The 21022-nt window shown below is 48.8% G+C and overlaps 1 protein-coding gene across 1 annotated transcript in view; it reads right to left on the reverse strand.

Moving 5' to 3' along the window:
- The window catches only part of ZFHX3 (zinc finger homeobox 3), a 155577-nt gene extending 138668 nt beyond the window's left edge, over nt 1-16909 (reverse strand). Inside the window, 2 exon segments of the mRNA XM_054579239.1 lie at nt 8710-9206; nt 14116-16909. Of these exon segments, the coding sequence (XP_054435214.1) occupies nt 8710-9206; nt 14116-16831 (3213 nt within the window). The 5' untranslated portion in view covers nt 16832-16909.
- Nucleotides 16910-21022: the final 4113 nt, after the last annotated feature.

The following is a 21022-nucleotide window of genomic DNA, read 5'->3' on the forward strand; positions in this document are numbered from 1 at the left end:
AACTGGAAGGACTGGAAACTGGGTCCCTGCCTTTGCCCCGCTATATGGCACCATTTTCCTGCCAGACTGGGTTTACCTAGAACAACTGTAACACATGGGGTTATTCTGGAATGTGAAGGCAATGCAATAATGGCAGTAAAATTCTCCTAAGGGTTAGAGACCACCCCTAAGACGGCAGATGGCATCCGTGCAAAGAATTCCACAAGTGTGACTTACTCCTCTACGTGGGGGTGGGCTGGAGGCGACTGACGGTTTGAGATTTTTCTGTCACCAGAAGATCTAGGGCTTTTAGCTTGAGGATTTGGGGGTGGGGAGGCTTACAAATACTTTGACAAAGCGGTAGTTCTTAGATTTTCTGAAATTAGACCTCCTTACTCCTCAGCTTGAGTCAAGGGCTGTGAAACAGCTTCTTTGGAATCCAAAAGGGAGACCAACCCATCACCAGTAGCTGCAAACTGTTTATCCTGAAAATACGCACAGTCACGTTATCTCCACGCTATCTGAATAAGAACTTCAGAAAAGGGAACATTTAGGACTTTCAGTATTTGTTCCCTGTCCTTTTTTTTCTTTTCCTTTTCCTTTGCTTTTCTTAAAGATAAATGGTGAGACCCACTGTCTCCATTAAGGAACAATAAGAAACTCAGCCCCTCCCCCAAGCTCCTGTCTCTCCTGGAGACTCCTTCATCCCAGTGAACTTGATGAAGGTAATTAACCCACGGAAGTTCACCCTAGGGAATACTCTAGAGAGAAACAGGGGAAGGTGAGAGGAAGAAATTTCATCCACAAGACTTTACGTGCCTTGAAAGGAGAACTGCATCTCTCTCTTCCCTCTTGTGCTTTAGACAAACAATGGTGTGTGTCTGGACTGATCTAACTCTGTGGAGTATTCGAGAGATGCTCTGCTAGATTTAGAGAACTGGGAAGATAAACATGGCTTTTCCCATTAGGGAGAAAGGATGGTTATTGAAGAAACTGCTGGACAATCAACCATCCAATTTGAAAGAGAACACAGTTCTAAATCACACAATACTCAAAAAATGAGCCCTATGATGCCACATACACAATACACATTCCTCGTAAATTAAAGACATAAATGGGGCTGGGGGAGGGTACTGAAGAAGATATTGATCAGGGAATGCCAATCGGCCTGGGTTTGAGCACTGACTCCAACCACACTTACTAGCGTATGAATTATAACTGCTCTCTGCCTCAGTTTCCCCATGTGAATATAGGCAAATTAACACTATTTAAATCAATTAACATATATGAAACCAGGATAACAGTACGTGCCTTGTAACAAACACTATCTAGGTGTTAGCTGTAATATTTATTATTTTTATGATAGAAAAAGAAAGTTTCCCTGGGAAAAGAGAAAAGTTAGAAGCATATGAGAAATATGTACAGATTGGACAGCACACAAATGAAAAGTTTCTGTGTGTTAAAACACACCACAAGCTACATTAAAGATGAAAGGAAGACTGGGAGAAACTACTGTAACACCCACAGCACAGTGAGGACTGTGGGTCCTGATAGACAACAGCTCTTGTAAATCAGCCAGAGGAACAAAACCAAGGAAAATGCAGGGCAAAGGCCATGAACAGGAAAGCTGCTACAGACATACAAACGGCCAAAAAATACATGAAAAATGTTCACCCTACCTAACAATTACAGACCCACATTAGAACAATTTTTCCAATCTGAAGTATTGGTCACTGTGGGGGGGTTTGAGCATCACCTAATGGGGGTGGGGTGAAGGGATGGTCCCCTTCTTTCTGAAGAGCCAAAAAAAGCACAACACCCGTTGGCATGACACCTGGGAACCCAGAGATCTCGCTTCCTGGAACAGCACAAGCGCAGAGATGCAGATGTGCCTTCGCTGCCTGTATTGGAATGCTGCAAATAACCTCGTCACACACCAGAGAGACTCGTTTGTCTCTTGTTGTTTGTTTCTCACTATTTTGCAATGACATCAACTTTATTTTTTTCTAAAATACTATATATCAAGACAATATGGGCTGAATCAGTAGCAAAGGAATTGAGGATTTTGGCTAAGTTTTCACGACAGTTAATAAGTGAAATACTATGTAGCCACAAAAAGAGTGAACTAGATCTACATGTACTGACCTGAAATGATTTTCATGATAAAAAATTGTATGAGAAAAGCAAGCCAAAGCATGTGTACATGAAGATTTGTTAAGTGAATAGCACGTGTATGTATACACACATGCACACATACACATTTCTATTAGTATAAACACAGGGAAAAAAACCCAAAAGGATGTAATTTAAATATAATAGTGATTTGCTTCCGGAGAACACAGTTAAAAAAGAAATCCCTGTTTTAACAATTATTGAAAGGGCTCAGGTCCAATTTTGTAAAATGCCTATTCTATACGCAAAGAAAGGAAATAAAAATATGTTGTCTGGTAGGATTAGGACACGATTTATTTTCTCTTACACTTTCCTGAGTTTTTCCAATTTTCTACAGTGAACATATATTACTCATGCTAGTTATTTCTACCATAAAAATAAATGCACATTTTATTGTTAGCTTACATTTGAGGTAACATGAAATTCTAACCTCATAAGAAATAGTAAAGAATACAATACTAAAACAGGGACTGATCAATTCTTTACCATCTACAAAAAGGATTCAGAAAAAAGAGAGTCAACAAAAATACTAAAGTCTTTTGGAAAAATGAGAAAAGTGCTATGGTCAATGGCTATAAAACTGGTTTTCCAACAGGTGGCATATTTAGCACTGGACTTTTAAAAAAAACAGGCACACCTAATAAGATTTTAATTCCATTATGTGGCATTTGAAGCACAGACCCTCAGATAACACCGACCCTACCTTTTTGACACGAGGGTGTGTACGATACTGTAACCAGGGGGAACAGGGGAAAGTGTATCCTTTAGGCCAACAGGCTGAATGAATGTGTTGAAAAAACGCAACCCATTGTGGGGTTCAGACGAAGGTAGGAGGGATGGCTCCGAGTGGAGGGGCGGGCAAGAAATCGCCGCAGGGCAGAGCCCCCTTTCACACTGCGCACGCTGACAGAACGGTGGTCCTATGTCCCTACAGCATACGTTGGCCGTGGTTACTACAGCAGTGAGGGATTACCTTTCTCATGGCAAGAGACTCCCTCTATTTAAAAAAAAAAAATCTTTCCAGCTTTCTGTTGTCCCCTCGAAGTTAACTGTGCCCCAGCCAAGCTGGGCTCTGCGGCAATGACCACAGGACCCACGTGCAGTCTCCCAGTCCAGCTGCAGGAGCCCCGGGTCGCCTAAGCTCAGCCATTAAGTGGGGGAAATGAACTTCAGCCCCCCAGCTGCTCCAGGAGAAGGAGGGCATGAAGGCTAAATGTGCTTGAATTTACCCAAACATCTGGCCTTTCACACCATCTAAATCAACCATACAAAAACATCCCCTGCCTTTCATTTCTGGTTGAAGGCACCAAGGTATGGGGAGAAGAAGGCAGAAGCATGCACTTTAAAAAAATAGTCATCCTAATGAGAAAACAAGGTTTGAGGAAACGGGTTCCAGAATGACGATGTAAACCAGATGACACTCACACCAGTGCTTTGAACACGTGGCCACACCAGGGCAGGGAGGACCCGGAGGGAGAGGCGGCTCACCAGGGGGTTTACGCTCTGTTTTCCAGACCAGACAAAGGCCGCCAGTCACCACCTATGGCATGAAATGTGCAGCTGTCTCCCTGAGACCCCCACCCTGTCCCAGTGCCCCCATAAACGGGCCTGAAGAAGTGCAGACGGCAAACCGAATGTTTGACTTCTGTGTCTCCCAGCCTGGCCACGCACCTGGGATGAACTCACAGCCCTGCCCGGAGCAGGAACACCAACGCGCTTCCTACCTATCAGGGCAAGGAACTGCAAAGACGGATTCTAACGGGATGCAGAGTCTGGCAAAGCGTTTCTTTCTTACTGCCTTCCTTCGTCTTGCATAATCCTAACAGAACAGCAAAAGTGAAAGTCCACTCTGTGGAGGATTTGGGTGCGTTTTCCAGTCAATCAGCGCCGTACTCCTGCTTAAAGCCAAGCAGAGTTGGCATCTCACCGTCTGCTTGCCTAGCTGGCTCAAGGCAGCTCACATGGGGCCCAGACCCAACTCTGTGGTAGACAACCTTCTTTGTGTCTAATTTAAGATTAATATGAAACCTTTGGGCTTGGCCCAATCAAAGGAACTTCAGCTGGGAACTGTTTGAGTAATAGATTCTGGTGGGGTCTTAATCTATCTGCTCAAGTTGATGGATTTCCATTCCAATGACTCTCAGGTGAAGAAAAACATCAAAGTGAAAACCAGATTCTAATAGTTGGCAGGTGTGTACTGATCGCCAACTGCCCTTTCTGCACCCTCCTCCCCCAAGCAGAAAACACTACACATTTCTGAGAGCTCACCAGGGGCGCCACATGGCAGGAGAGGCCAGATGAATGCAGCAGAGCTCACACCAGCTCTGAAGCCACGCACTGCAGACTCAGGACCTCCGCGAGCAGGGAGGAGGGCAGAGGGCTGCACGGCAGTCCCCTGCCTTATCTGTGGTTTCAGTTTCCGTGGTTTGTTCCCCACAGTCCACTATAGTCCAAAAATATTAAATGAAAAATTCCAAAACTAATTCGTAAGTTTTAAATTACACGCCATTCTAAACAGCATGATGAAACCTCGCACCATCTCGCTCCATCCTGTCTGGGATGTGAATCATTTCCTTTGTCCAGAGTATCCACGTTGTATGCGCTCCCCGCTGTTAGTCACTTAGTCTTGGTCATCAGATCGACTGTTGTGGTATCACAGTGCTTGTGTTCAAGTAACCCTTATTTTACTCAACGCCATATCCATAACTTCAATTACAGTATATTGTTACAACTGTTCTCTTTTATTATTGGTTGTTGTTAACCTCTTACTGTGCCCAATTTATAAATTAAACTTTATCCTAGGTATGTATGTATAGGAAAAATCTCAGTATATTCAGGCATCCACTGAGGGTCTTACAATGCATCCCCAGTGGATAAGGAGTAGTGCTGTTATCTGCTGCTCCCTGACTGCAGACAAGTAAGAGCAGCCACATCTCTATGGCTGGGAGGAGAGGGAGGGTGGGGCCTCGGGGCAGGTCTTCTGAGAGAGAAGTGACACAGAGGGGAAAGCAGAAAGGTGCAGAATTTGCGTTCTGGAACACAAGCCATAATGAGAGGCAAGTACCTTTTCTATACCACACTTCCATTCTGGCTCAGGTGAGTCACTGTGGAGAGAAACCAAGAGCCCGTCCCCTAAGCTGGACATGGTCTGCTGGCCTTCTTGATATTTTGATCAATCACAATGCCTCATGATGGCACGTGTGATGATCCAAGCACATGACTAAGGGCTGGACTAGAGTCACAAAAAAAAAATAAAATAAAATCACTCAAGGCATTCAATAGTGACCTCTTCACAAAAATACCCTGGCAGTCCAAAGAAAAGCAAGCATCTTCCACCCGATGCCTGGGGCTCTGCAGCCCCACTCCCTTACACTCCTAGGAGGCAGGGAGGCAGAATTCATTGAACATTAATTTTGATTTAAAAACTGCCCCCACATAATCATCAAAACTACACAATTTCAGGCAACAGAGATGATATCACCGGGTTTTAGGGTTTGTTTGGATTTTTTGCAGATTAGTCCAACCATCTCTTGTGTCCAGATTAGAAATTATCTCACATTTTTCAGACAATTCCGTCCTCATACAGCAACATGTCCCAGTACTTATGATACAAGAGAAGTGACTATGGGCCGGTGTGAGGTCAAATGACAAACCGGAAAGCTACGCCCCTACTTGCATCTCCTGAGACTGTTGCTCTCTCCTCCAACAAGAAAAAGAGGAGGGGAATAAAAGCCTCAGTTGAAAGAGAGGGTGGGAGACCAATCAGGAAGTCCAATGCATCATGGCCACTTGAGTAGGCGCAGCAGAATGCAAGTTAGGGAGCCTCCCCGACCGATAATGAATAATTTGCCAGGGGGTGGGGTGGGGTGGGGCCTGGGAAGGGGTGAGTCAGGAGGACTGTGTGAGAAGCCTGGTGCCCTTCCCGGGTCAGCAGCATCTGGAGCTGTTTCTCTAGCAGACAGTAAAGAACTCGATTACATCCAGTTAACTGTGCACTAAACTGATTATGCATGTGCTGGGCTAATGGATTACATTAGCAAGAGGAAAAATAACATGCAATCAATCTCCATTTACTACAGGCCACACCAGGGCCTACAGAAAAACTCACTCTCAAACCACCTCCAGTCCCCACCCCAAATCCGTGGAGTCATGAAATCTGGGTGAGGGAGCCCCCTCAGTGACACAAGTTTGTCTTAGTCACATTGTGGGACAAAGAGGCTAGGTGAGGGCACTGGAATGATAAGCCTGTCTCTGTCTCACCAGGAGTGGGTGGTGACCCCACTCCCCACCCCACCGCAGAGCCACAGCAAGCTGAGGGACATTCACTGCCCAAGGCCTAATGGGACCAGACTGATGACACAGGGAACTCTGCCCTGAAGGTGGCAAGCTCCAGGGTGTGCCAGCCGAATGCACTGTTTGGGCACCTCTCCAATGTTCTATCCAGCATCCCAACATCTATGGCCCTTCTACCAACACTGACCTTTTGGAGTGGGAATTGCCTCCATCTTTAAAAAAAAAAAAAAAAGGGAGAAAATTAAGGCTAGGGAGGATGAGTGGCCAGAGCTGGTTCAGCATAACCCAAATGGAAACACGTACTCTTCCCTCACATCCACCCTGAAAACCACCTCAACCTGTGGCCATGGACACAGTTCGAGTACCAACAAGGGATATTCTAAGCGATTCCTCCTGGTTGCAGGCTCTTGGGAAGCAACGCCAAGGACCTGGTAGACTCCTTACTGGAGGAAGGAGCACGGAGTTAATCACCACTGTGCACATTTTATAATCTGAAGGGCAATTTTTTCCTTGGATGGAAGAGGCTGGCTTCATGCCACCTCTAAACGACCTTCATCAAAGTCGCAACAACCTTCCATGGCCACACCGATTCCTTTGTACTAATTTTGCTCAGTCGGGTCCTTTGGAAACTCTTTTTTCCACTGGTTTTTCCATCAGGTTTTCTTGACCACATCGGCACCACCCTGTGGCCAGTTAAGACCTCCAATTTAAACTGACCACAAGGAGCCTTTTATTTAAAAGGTGGCGCAAAACTAAGCCACCCAGTGAGGTTCTTGGTCACTTAGGACAAGGGGGCTGGCTACGCGGTGTCCAGACCTTCCCCACAGCCCAGCTGAGCCCATCCATGTGCTACAGTCAGCGGTCAATTTCAGAACATTTTATTCCCACTGCCTCATCCCTGTTTTCTCCTCCTTTCCCTAAAATGGGTTCTCATCCAACGTTACACAGGCCTCTCCTCAGCCTCAGAACAAGCAACTGTAAAATGCATCAAGTTAGCAATGTCTCAGGGACCACGTGGGGTAAGCGTCAGAAGTCGTCCTTATCTGGAGTCTCTGTTGGAAACCACTATGAATAGCAAAGGGATGAAAGTAGTTCAGGGTCAGCAGAAACTCAACGCTCACTGGCCCAAAGATGTGGGAACTGGTGTGAAAGGAAAGAGGAGAGACTGACAATAAAGGAAGAAAATGGAGAGAGTGAGGGCGTGGAAGGTATGTGGGAGGAGGCTGGGCAGATTTATGGCGATTTGTACCTGATTGTTCATACTAAAGCCATTATGGGATGATTAGAGAAAAAGGTGAGGCTTTAAGTCCAGTGAAAATCAATAGAAACGTCTGGAGCAATTCTGCCGTGCAAGTGAAAGGACTATTTACAGTATCTGAGCACCTCCTTCTCGTTACCGCCCATGAACTGAGAAACAGACTGGAGGGGCCGGGGAGAGGTTACAAGAAGCAGAAAGGAGGAATGAAAGAAGGCAGGGGAGAGAGGACAGAACAAGAGGCGGGGGATGGGAGAAGCCTGGAAAAGGAAATAAAAATAGAAGAAAGAAAAAGGAGGCATAGGGCTGGAGAACACAAAAGGAAAAGAACAAAGGAGCCCCTTACCTGACCCCAGCTTTCCCCACAAGCATTCACTATCTTCTAGCCAACTATATAATTTATTCATTATGCTTAATCGCCCACTCCCAACCCACCAAAAAAATCCCCGAGGGCAGGGATTTTTGTCTATTTTGTTCACGGGTGCAGGCATGTGCCCAGAACAGTGGCTGGTATATAACAGCTGCTTCATGTGCATGTGTTGACTGAACGAACAGGCAAATGAATGAGTAAATGCACTCAGCACCCATAGGACATCCAGGGGAGATATTTTTAAAAGGAAATAATGAGATGGGAGGCACAAGAAGAGCAGGAGAGGGGAAACACAGGGGCACAAAGGTGCACAAAAGCCAGGGAAACAGCAACTGTGAGTGAGGAAAAAGTCAACTATAAAGACAGTCGAGGCGTCAGGGGAACACTGTGATGGTGCTGGGCTGCTGCGAACAAAACCTGCCCCTCCTGCACAGGGCGCCCCACAGAGAGATCCTTCGGGTACCAGCTGGGCTCTGCCACCACACTGCAGCTCCATGAGGAGGCAAATGTCAACTCCCTTCCATCACCAGGGCACCCCATCTAGCCACCAACCCGCCATGGTGCAGGCTGCTCACCCACCCCAGCCCTCAACATCGTCCAGGGAGCTGCCCACTGCTTCTGGAGACGGCCTGGGTCTTACCTTGTACAACTTCAGGCTGGCCTCGTGCCTGGAGTTGACCGTGTGCAGCCGCAGCTTCTCCAAGCTGTTGGTGTAGTAGTCACAGGCGTTGCACTTGAGGTGCACGGGGTTGCCGATGGCCACACACTTGAGCCGCCACTCATTGGCTTTGCCCCCCTCCTTGATGTGGGCCACCAGCTGGTACTTCTGCACGTGCTTGTCGGTCTTGCAGTGCAGCTGGAAGTTGGCCTTGAGCTGGGTGTTGTAGCGACAGAGCTTGCACTGGTACGAGTCCCCCATCACGGCTTTCCACTCGTCCTCTGGGAGGCTGCGCTCCACGTTCATGTGCAGCCCCAGCATGTCCAGGTTGTCTGTGGTGAACTTGTTGCAGACGGCGCACTGGAAGAGCTTTAGCGACGGGTCGTTGGTCTGGATGAAGCTCTCGCCCAGGTTCATCAGCTCCTCCGACACTAGCTGCCCGCCCCCGAGCCGCATGTCTAGGGGGATCTCACCGCCCACTGTGGGGAAGGAGAAGAGAAGAGAATCAGAGGCCAGGTTCACAGCTACAGCTGGCACTGAGGCACCTCCTTGCCTTCCCCGCCCCTCAACCTGGGTTCAAGGAGAAAAAGGATCTCATTTGCAATGTTGCAAGGTGCTGCTAGCTAGAAAAACCACCCAAAAAAATCAACTTCATGCGTTTGGATCTTTCTAAAATTTGTGGGAGACTTTATGTTTCTTTTTTTATTTTTTTTATTTTGGAGAATACCTAGAAAAAGGCAGGAGCCATAATCTTTTGAATATTTCAATTTAGCCTCTCACTCAGATCCAAGAAAAGATAGAAACAAACATCATTCATTGGACATAACAGAACCTGAAACTCCAGACCCAAAATAGATGAAAATGAGTTACGGCTGCAATCTAACGTACCAAGCCTTTATGGTGAATCAGAATTCACCTAAAGCAATGACATCCAAGAGAACTTTCTGTGATAATGGAAACATTTTGTATCTGCGCTGTCCGACGGAGCAATCACTAGCCCCATGTAGCCACTGAACACTTGAATATTGCTAAAGGTGCAACTGAAAAACTGAATTTTCCATTGTATTTACTTTTAATTCATTTAAACTTAGATGGCCACATGTGGGCAGTGGCTACCGTATCACACAGTGCAGGTCTGCATCTGAGATTTCAGCAATGATCTCATCATACCTCTCCCCTCCCCCATCAATATCCTACCTACCTGTCAATGGCGCCAGCTCCTCCCACAACCCCGCGAGACTATGATCTTTTTCTTTCTCTGAGCCCCGCACTGCATGAAACGCAGGTCTGTTATGGCACATGGCACATTCTCCTTTGTCATAAGTCAGCCACCTACAGAGCCACATGCTGGCCTATGTCCCCGTCAGCGCGCATCCTCTTCAGGACAGGGGGCCAGTCTACTCCTCATTGAACCTCTAGAAAGTCCCAGCTTCCTGCACAGATGCTCAAATGTCTGCCGTGCCAGGCAAGGGTAAACAGGTTTGGGAAGTGAACTGGAAAGTGGATCTGGGATGGGCAGAGAAATGCAAAGGTCAGCTCACAGTCCCCAACCCCCAATCAAAAAAAAAAGAGTCTGAGAAAGCTGTGTGCTTCCTTCTCCACCCCTGTTTTTGGTCCATCACTGCCCTGCATAAAGCAGGATGGGCCCTGATTTACTGGCGTAAAATTAAAACTGCAAGCTCTTATTTGTATCACGAGAAAGGCTTGGAAAGAGCAGCCTTCCCTCCATTACAAGAAGTGTACAGTCAAGCAAAATGCTGAGCATCGGCCTCTATTTTCTGCCTCTCCCTTAAACACATGCACACTTGAGGTATGTCTGCCCCTGACTCTCCCCAACTGATATTTAAACTTGACCTTTTACATGTGGTTGGGCCAAGGTTATTTTTCTTTTAATGACTGATTAAAATCCAAGTTAGTGGTTAATCAAAGAGGAGAGACGTTATATATTTTTTAAATGATTTTCTTATTTACGCCACATGAGGCACATCAAGTAAGAAGGTCAGTACAGGCTCTACTGAGCAGACCGGCCACGTTTGAAGCCTGCGGACAGTCTAGCAAGCCACAGAAATCTTTTGCATGTGCATTCCAGAAGGGTCAGGAAGCTTTCTGTTTGTCTTCTCTCTTTGCAATCTCCCCTGGTGAAAAGAGCCATACTTTTTAGGACAAGAGAGAGAAAGAGGGGGGAAAAGTCTAAGAGCTCTATCCCTTAATGGGGACCAACACCAGGCAGCACCCATGAAACATTCACGGTGTGCAGTAAAAGCTGAAACTACCTGGAGGGTGAGACAAAGAGCGAACATATATTTGTTTCTGATGCCAACCACCTGAAGCATCACGCCGTCTCCACTTTTTAAATTTAACCTCAGCATGTCAATATCCCACTAAAGGAAAATTCAACTGTCTCTTGTTGGATGCGTCAGTGAGAATGGGAAGTCCTCAAACATGCAGCGGAGTAAGTTCCTATTCCCATTCCAAGCTATTAAATTGAAATGCAAATCAAAGACAGAAACACAGAAGCAGTGAAATGAGGGCAACGGGCGGTCCGAACTTCCTCCTGAGAACCATACTTTGGACAAACAAACCCAGGGCTTAGAATCCTATGAATCCATAGAGCTGGAAGGGACTAAGTCAGGCCCTAAGAAGTAGCCCTAAGCCTGATTCACAGGGATGAGAAGAGCCCCCAGGAAGTGAGACCTTAGCAGGGGTTTACTCTTGAGCCAGGCTGGATGGAGAGATGATCTTGGAAAGAAGTGGGCCACCATCTCCCCTTATGCACCTACCTGACTTTGACACTGGAAATTTATACTCTGGCACGTGAGCCTATCCATTAGCACATCGTCAGAGAGGCACATGGATGAAAAAACACCTTCTAGACTCAAAGGCAGCAGCAGGCAGCCTACTAAACCTCATGCAAGTGCCCTACAGCCAGCTGGCTGCTTGGAAAACATGAGGATGCCCCCGCAAGCTATCAGCACTCAACTTGAGAGTGTAAAGGGATGTCTGGAAACATACTGAGATGATCTCAAGTCTGTATCTTGTCTACAAATGGTGGCAAATCCAACCAGACCACACCAACGCTGCTGATCCTTTCCTTAAAGACCTCTAGAATGAAAGCATCCCAGAATCAGCATTTTTTTTTTAAATTATGAAAGAGAAAGTTATGGCAAAAGAAGTATGAGAATAACTTCATGAGCAGGAGTGTGTTTTACTAAAAAATATTTTGCCTACAGAGCCCAGTATATCTAATAACCTACGGCTGTCTCTCAATGGCCTAAAGAAACACCTGTAAAGCAGCAGAGAGAAAGGAAAGGCGCAGCTCTTCTCTTTCGTATACATCGGCTTCTACTGAGGTCACACGACTTAAATTCCAAGTCCTCTGGACATGTCCCATGGTATCCACACCCAGTCAGGCACCAGCACAAAGCATTTTTGGCTCTTGTTCCATCTTGACAGCTCTTGTGGCCTGAGGCAGATGTGGGAGGTTTGCAGAGACGCACCTCAGCTGACAGGTGGTACCACCGGAAAGTCAAGGGCCCATCTTGGCTGACCTGGATTAGGTCCTCAGAAGAGCTCTATTCTCCTTAAGAAACAGAGTGCAGATCTTCCACATATGTCCAGAGCACAGAGATTCATTCTTCTATTTCTTCCGCATGTGCCAGGTTCCCATAATGCATGAGACTCAGGCACTTGGTGTAAAAGCAAAATATTTCTCTACCTCTCTATTCAAGCTTAAGTCAGAATCACTGGTTTTCAAGGTAATTAAAAAGATCTCACTTCGACCCTGTACAAACCCATCCATTTTCTGTCTTCATCCCACCTGCATTATATTTGATTTACTCCAAGATCTGCATCCTCAAGATTTTAAATCTCCTGACTAGAAAACTCCAACTCCCATAGGCTTAAAAAAAAAAGAAGAAAAAAAAAAGAAAGTCCTAGAGCACTGATGCCATTCCTTGATGTTTGTGCATCCCCTGTGGTTTACTCTGGGGACAAATAAGACAACTTATCCCTCCATATCCACAATCAACCAGCCAGTAAGACACCTTCAAATCACTTGGTAATAAAGGATCAACAGGTCAGTGTTCCAAAACAGAAAACAAGATTAAAGTTAGCAAGGATTTGAATTTAAATGCATAGCAGGAAAAACAAATTAAATGCTATGAAATGCTAACCCATCAGCAGCAATTAGCAATAAAACACCATGCAAATAATGATGTTCCAACAGGTGAGGTTTGCAACCCCCCCGCCCTCGCATGGACTTAAACCATGCCAGGGTGAAGGTACTTGCTTACACGCTGTTGCTGAGAATGACTTGCTCCCATGCCAGTAAGGGGATCCTGCTTAATTCAGGCCGTCGCTGCTGGTCCCAAGTGGTTAGCAGGGTCAGGGCATGGAGACCAGGACAGCCTGTCTGAGGCACAGGTGGCAGGGCATGAGTGGCCCGACCGTCACACTGGTTCTCACGAAACTGATTTGCACATTTTCCTCCAGTAGAAGCTCCATCCAAAAGTGGTCATGATTCTTTGTACATAAAGATTCGTGGTTTTCAGCATCCAAATACTATCCTCTGGTCCCATTCTAGATCTATGAAGCCGATCGGTAAGACTTATTGTCTAGACACAGCCAATTCACCCTCTCTAACATGGATCATTTTTCATGGCAACAAAGCTCCATTAACCAGGATCGTACTGATATTAAAACTTAGCTTTCTTTGATGCACAATTTTAGAACTTACTCATTTTTATCTATCACACCAGCCCTTATGGTGCCCCAGGGCAATCTACTTCTCAACTATACTAATCACCAACGACCCATGCAAAATAAGAAAAGAACACATCTCTTTCACTGACATCCTCGTGAATACATGGGAGAACCTAGAGAAGGTTCTAGGTGGCTCCCCGTTCAGCACAGAACCAGCCTTTGGTTATCTGAATAAAGTATGCTCCAGTTTCAAGTTCTTCTTATAGAGATGATTGTTCCTATTTAAAACTCCAGCTCTAGTTTCCTGTAAGTTTCAATAAATATTTAATGGAATCCAAAAGTTCTGGATAATTGTGGTGATTTTTCAAATTGAGAAAGAGACAGAGAATGGAGAATGGGAACAGAAAGGAAGGTTGACTAGAAGCCAAAAACCAAAGGAAACACTTCAATTTTAATCCTGGCCTGCAGAACTGAAGTGTAATCACATCTCTGTAGAATGCATACGATCTTCCATATGCACACAGAGTTCAAGGGATTCTTGAGAAAAATTACGGATTACTAAACACTCAAGCTAACACAAAACAAAACAAAACAAAAGCAACTGAATCCACATGGCCTCAGCTTATTTTCACTTTTCCCCCAGTTTAAGTCACATCATACAACAAACAAACACGGAGTCAGCCTCACCTAGAGTAGGTGTCATGGCGGCCACGGGCCCGGAGGGATCCAGCTGGAATCCACTCATCATGAACTGGGTGTCCGAGGCAGCGTTGTCCATCTTCAGGTTGGGCAGGTTCATGTTCTGGGCCAGGTAGTACTGATAAAGCTCGGCCTCGGCGGGCGAGGGCAGGCTGCCGATGCCCAGGTGGCGGTTGTGTTGAATCTGGGTCATGTTCTGCTGCAAGAGCATCATGTTATGCATGTGCTTCTCGCTGGTCATGTGGATGCGGAGGTTCCTAGCCACGTTGGTCTCATAATCACACACCTCACACCTCCAGGTGGGTTTGGTTTTTGGTTTTGTGGGCGAGGGGGCCCCGCAGGAGCTGCTGATATTGGCCGCCGCGGCTGCTGCTGCAGCTGCTGCGGCCGCTGCCCCAGCTGTGTGGCTGAAGACCTGCTCCCCCGCTCCGTTCTGCAGATTCTGCATGTTGTTGAGATGCTTGTCAGACTGCATATGAATACTGAGGTTGCCTTTGGTAGTTGTGGAGTAGTTACACACCTCACAGCGGAAAGGCTTGTAACCACATGTGTAGCTCTCCCCTCGTGCCAACCGAGGGTGGGGTTGCCCGCTTTTGCAATAGACACAGGAGCCCCCTGGCTCCGGGTGCTTCTCCTTCATGTGTGCCTCCAGTGTCTGCTGGTACTTATAGTGCCAGTTGCACTTGGGGCACTTAAGTGTCTTACACGAGTTACGAGAATGCATCATGGTCATGTGGCCGCCCAGCGAGCGGGAGGAGCCCAGGACCGTGTCACATTTGGGGCACTCCACGCCGCTCCCCGAGGGGCACTCCCCCACCCCAAGCTCGCAGAGGGAGCCAGCGTGCTGGTGATGGGGGACAAAGCTCCCATCGTCACCCTCTGTGCTTTCATTTGGTTCTGGTGCTGTGGCATTGTCTTTATTGGCACTTTCGTCAGCAAAGTCCAGCCTCCTGCCGCCCTCTGCCACATTGGCCCTGACGCCCTCACTGTTAAAGCTTAAACGATTCCTCCTGTTCGCACCATCAAAGACAACAAAGGAAGAAGCAGAATTAGAACTAGTAGAAGCTGCGCCCCTCGACAGTGTCTGGAGCACATTAGGCATTAAGGGGGAGTTAGAAATGCTTTGGTTTGAGAGAGCAAGGTCCTTTTTGCTGCTACTACCTGCCGCGGCCCCAGACTCCTCGTGGGGCCTGTCCTCCAGTTCGTCATCCAACTCGCTTGGAAAGAGTCCTTTGCAACCCTCGTCTTCCTCCTCCTCTTCTTCCTCCTCCTCCTCTTCTTCCTCCTCCTCCGCCTCTTCTTCCTCCTCCTCTTCCTCCTCCACCTCCTCCTCGGCTGGCTCTGCTTTCTCGGAGAAGCAATCTGGATCGCCCACTTCTTGCTTCTCTCCTTCTGCTGCCCCAGAGTCCTTGCCCTCTGAGGATTTGGTAGGACTGGAGGCCAGAGGCCCCAGGGGGACTGAGGTAATGGGGGTCTTCAGGACCGAGCTCGTGAGCCCGCCAAGGTTCAAGAGGGTGCTGGGGGTCAAGATACCAGCCTGGGGCTGCTCGGGGCCAGCTGCAGAGCCAGCTGGGAGAGCCTCTTCCCCTTCCATTCGAATGCCACTAAATTTACCATAAAAACTGTGTCCGGGACCTATGAGGTTAGCTGTGGAAACTAAAGGGTGCTGAAAGTTTTTGTTTTTTGGTTCCAGAAAACTTACAAGGGGTTCCTTGTCTTTGCCAATCCCTTGGATGATAGCGGAGATGTTCTTATTGCTAAGAATCTTCCGCTCGTCTTCACTCAGGGTCATTCGATGGTCGTGCACCGCGTGGGTCACGAAGGAACGGACGTACCCGAAGGAGAGTTTGCACAAGAAACACATCAGGATGGGCTTCCTCTTGCCGTAGAGCACAAAGCCATCGAATTTGGACAGGTCCACATTGTTGGGAACATCTTTGGATACGCAGGAGCTTTTGGCCGAGCCGTCGCTGTTCAGGTAATCCTTGTTGCTTTTGTGTCTCACGTCAAAAACGCGGAAGCTGTGCAGGACGGGGCTGAGCCCCGTCAGGGCTGAGGTATTCGGGAAAGCCTGGTCTGGGCCCTCAAACCATTTCCCGAAGGATGAGGCTATGTGGAAAGTGTTGATGATCTGTGGGTAGACTGGTGCAGCACAAGAAGGGTCCCCTTGTTTGCCCCCCGCACCGGGGAGAGAGTTCAGAAAGAGCGAAGGGAGAGGCCCACTGCCACTGCCACAGGCGCCCCCGCTTTGGGTCAGCTGGCTCAGGCTCTCGACAATGTACGCCGAGCCGTCCGGCTGGTAGACTATCTCTCCAGCCAGGTTCTCCACATCGCTCTCCTCGTCCCCCTCCTCACTGGTGTCGCTCCCGCTCTCTTCCCGCAGGGGCAGTGGGGGGCGCGCGCTGGGGCAGTGGTGCTCCATATAGGTCTGTAAGCTGGCGAAGGAGGCCGAGCATTCGTTGCAGCTGACCTCCTTGCCAGCGGGCTCGGCGGGGGGGCCGGCCGGGGCGGTGCTCTCCGCGAGGCGCTCATTGAAGGGGGCCCTCAGGCTGTCCAGGGGCCCATGGTTCTCGCTTGTGGACTGCTCCATGCTACTGGGTTTGTCGGGGAGGTGGGTGCTGTTGAGTTCAGTCCATTGCTGGTGCTGAGGGATACCGCACCCATTGTCCTTCCCCGAGACGACAGGCGAGTCACAGCCTTCCATGGTAAGGCCTGCGTGGAGCTTTCATTGCACCCAGTACGGATCGGACCTGAAGAACGGAGGCAAGGGGGAGAGGAGAGAGAGAGGGGGAAGAGAGAGAGAAAGGAAAGAGGTTAGGAGGGCCGAGGCTAAGGTCCCGCACAGAGCACTCTAACAGTCTTCTGTCCACACCCACAACAGAGACGGCAGGGGCAGCAGGGACCCTGGCAATTGCCCCATGCTGTCCACCACACAGAGGGCAGGTGGCACCCCAGGGGTCATGGCCAGGGTCCGTGGCAGGAGCTGGGAGGACAGGGCAGGGGCGTCAGGAGATTCCCTCTTTGTCTTCAGATTGCCGGCTGCTCTGCCCCTGGAGACCAGCTGGAATTTCTGCTCCTTGCAAGCACACTGTTAGCATCAGGCGGGGTGAGAGCCCCCGTGGAGGAGGAGGACCACGTCATCTCGCCAGGCCCCACCACGGACACCGAGGGAGGCCCGACCACGTGCGTACAGCCAACACAACGTAACCCTCGGCTGCCCCAGCAGTCTGTGAGCCAGGGGACCACCGGAGAGGGACAGACGAGAGGAGGAAGGTTTTGCACCCCCCATAATAGGCATGGTAAACCTGTGCTAATTGATTTAGAAGTGAAGTTGCTGCTCTTGCCTTTACTGACCATGTTTCTAGTCTGAGGAGTTCAAAGAGAAGCATTCGAGGGCTGCGTGGCTCGGAGCGCACGTGTGCAGGCTCAGAGGGCACGCGTGCGGGCTCGGAGCGCATGCGTGCAGGCCTGCACACGCTCTGCAGAGCCCCCAGAGGGCACTCATCCTCTCGGGGGTCTGCGAAACATCGTCCCATTTTACAAGTAGTAAAACCGTGGGGCAAAAATCTTAAAATAGGCCCCATGCCACCTCGAACACTGTGAAACAGAGAAGGCAGATCTCTGAATTCCCATCTCCTCCCCCCAACCAGTAGGACACCCTTGCTTGTGACTCAGCTGGCTTCAGACTAAAAATGTGTAGGTGCAAAACATAAGCCTGATGTTTCTAGGAAGAACTTCCCAGACTCTCAGGGGGCCGACTCCCCCTCCTGCAACATCAACATCGCCCTGTCTGCGTGGAGTGCCGTCACCCCCGTGGGTACTGCTGGCTGTCAAGGATCTTAGCAGCAAACAGAGATGGCAGCTGGGCTCAGCCAACCCCTGTTCCACACCTGCCTCTTAGTTATTAGTTGCTACCCAACCAGCTGTCCTTCAGCCCTGGGGCTTTTCCGTTTCCGACTCCAAAGTGCCACTGAGCTGAATTTGCCCTCTGAGACCTCGCGTCCCTGGAGAGGGAGCCATTAGGTCACCCACCGCTGCTCTGCTCCTGTGGCAACAGCATGACAGGGGCCTCTCTTCCATCCCGGCGCTGCTCCTACAGGCAACTGAGAGCCTCACACGCCTCGCACGGCCCTGATCCCAGCCTGCAAATCCCAGGCAACCCTCCTCCCCAGTGCCTCCTTCTTGGAGAACACTTGGCTGCTTCTCCACCCGCCATCTCATTCATACACAGCAGATGAAGGTTTTGGCTGGGTCTGGTCTCCCCCCCTCCCCAACCCCCATTTTCCCATTCTCTTTTCATTTCTTGATTCTTGACTGCACAGTGAGCCAACAGCTCCCCCTCGGGAAAAGATGGGGAAGGCAGGTTTAGCAGAAATCTTGGGAGGAATAACTTTTTGGAAGAATGTGTCAGGTTTTGTTTAAGACACATACACACACTCCACCTCTCAGTTTATAACCTCAAACTCCATTACAACGAAGTTCTGTGTGTCTGAGAAAAAACACATTGATTTTAAACAAAGACGGCTACGCTAAACCAAACCAAACAGCAAATGCGTGGGACTTCCTCACAAGGCTTAGCTGGCATACAGGTGAGAAGCCAGGGTGGCTCTTCTTAAGGATGCGCCTGACTGACAGCTCAGGCCAAAAAGGTTGGCAGGCCTGAAGGGGCGGGAGGGTTAACAGCCCGATTGTAAAATCAATGTCATAAATGCTTGGTAAGTTACAGGAACATGCGGGAAGGGGAGGCCACGATTGATAAAGGAGAACAGCTTTGATGCTTCACCAGGGACTTGGGTATCGACAGCAAAGCCAATCTCCTCTCCAGCCGGGGCTGGGCCAGAGAAACCTGCAAGCGTTTACCAATTAATTGGTGGGCTTTTCTTGCCATTCTCTTCCTCCTCCTCTTCCTCCTCCTCCTCCTCCTCCACAAATCACTCACTTAAGCGGTTGCGACTTTTGAAAACTCACCTAGCTTTGTTTTCTATCTCCAAGCAAATAGTGTCAGGAAAGAATGACATTGTGGCCACCCCTGAAAGACACATGACCTCGTGGGTGGTGACACTAGCCCCATGAGAGGGGACACGTGGGAGACTACTTAGTCACAGGGACTGACAGCCCATTAAAGCGTCGGTAGGAAAACAGGATCCCACCTCAGGATCTGAGCTGCCTGCTCCCGGCTTCCTTTCAGTGCAAGTTGGCCAGGACAGGCAGGACGTTTACAACCTTGCTAAGCACAGTGTGAGTCAGGGACCAGTGGTATCTTCTTCACCAGGGAGCCTGTGAGAAATGCAGACTCTCAGCCCTACGCCAGATCAGAATCCACGTTTTCACGTGATCCTCAGAGGATGCACATCATTCAGGTTTGAGACAACCTCTGTTATGCAGCATCTTCACCAGGTTGCCAGCTCACCCAGGCTTCGTACCTGCACTGCTGGGTGACCAGGCAGGGTCAGGCTTAAGACCCTCCCACCAGTCCCCAGGAGGTGCAGGGATGGCGGTGGGCCAGAGGGGCCAGAACACAGACATGAAGAAATCTCTTAAAAGGCCCAGCCCTTCAGCTCAAGGACCTCAGGCCGTCAACCACTCTCCCACCCAGCTGGCCGTTCCTCTCACGCTGTTTATCAGCCAGTCAATAAGAAAAAGGTAGTTCTTACTTAAGGAGGCAGAAGTCAACTCGGCAGGTCGATCAGCACTCTGTCTGTAAACACGGTTTCCCGTAAAATCAATGATCTTCAGTTACAGAGGGCAGCCTGGGAACCTAGCGGGTCCCCGCGCTCTCACAGCCCCACCAGCAACTCTGTCCAGACCCCCTACCCCCCACCCCCCGCTCTGCGCCCCCTTCCTCATCCTTCACTCGCCAGGGCCAGCTCACACATCACAAGCCCTCAACCCTCCCTGCAGCCTGCTCCTCTTCAGCCACTCACGCCCCCCAAATTCCTTTCAATAGAGATGCTCTACTCATGACCACCAATATTGTACTCAACCTGAGGGGAGGGAGTGTTAAGAATTCAGTTACTTTTTCAGGAGAGCACATCTCTTCTGTAAGAGTTAAAAGGGAAGTACAGGAGTGATCTAGGGTGCTACACTCTTCCTCTCTCTGCTTAGCGCTCAATCTGCCATTTGAGAAGTAATCTTGTACGGAGAAGTTTCATCATCATCAAGAACTCCCAACCCTTTTTCTTCTTCCTGTTCCTTGGAGCCTATCTGTAAAGCTCCCTGTATCTTCGCAAATATTACTCTTTATTTTTCAAACATTGTTTAAAATGATAAAACTCTACCATATTACCCCGAGGTCCCCCATTAACAAAGTCACCACGTCACTCTTTCAGCTAAGATGTGATGTGACAGTTTTATCACATTCCTGTAAGGAAGCAGGACTGAGTTCAATGCAACAGTTACAGGGAAGCGGGGGGGGGGGGGGCGTGCAGTGATTAGGAAGGGGAGGGGCTCCTGCTGTTGCTCTAGCTTCTGGAGAATTAAACATGAACAGTCGCACTGTGCAATCTTAAATTGTTAATTAGCACAGGGTTAATTAGGCGGTCCTTTCACAAGAGGCTGTTTGGCAGAAAACCAAGAAAAGAAACAAAGGGGACGAAGAGAAAAACAAAGAGAGAGCGGAGACGGCGAGAAACTGTTGCCTCCGTGAATAACCCGCACAACATCGCCAAAGAGGGGAAGAGGAGACGAGCGAACTTGTGGGCGAGCGATGCCACTGCCCCCTGTTCCCTGTCCCGCCAGAGGGCTGTCAGCTGCTACCACCTTCCTGTGGGTGACTTGTCAATAGGTACCAAAAGCCTCAAAAACGCACATGCCCTTTGATTCAGCAAGTCCCCCATTCTAGGAAACAATCCAAGATATCCATAAAGATACAAGATTATTCAACAGAAGAAAACAA

This window comes from Pteronotus mesoamericanus, unplaced genomic scaffold (assembly GCF_021234165.1).
Source record: "Pteronotus mesoamericanus isolate MK-2021 breed Mesoamerican mustached bat unplaced genomic scaffold, CSHL_Meso_final contig_52, whole genome shotgun sequence".
NCBI lineage: Eukaryota > Metazoa > Chordata > Mammalia > Chiroptera > Mormoopidae > Pteronotus > Pteronotus mesoamericanus.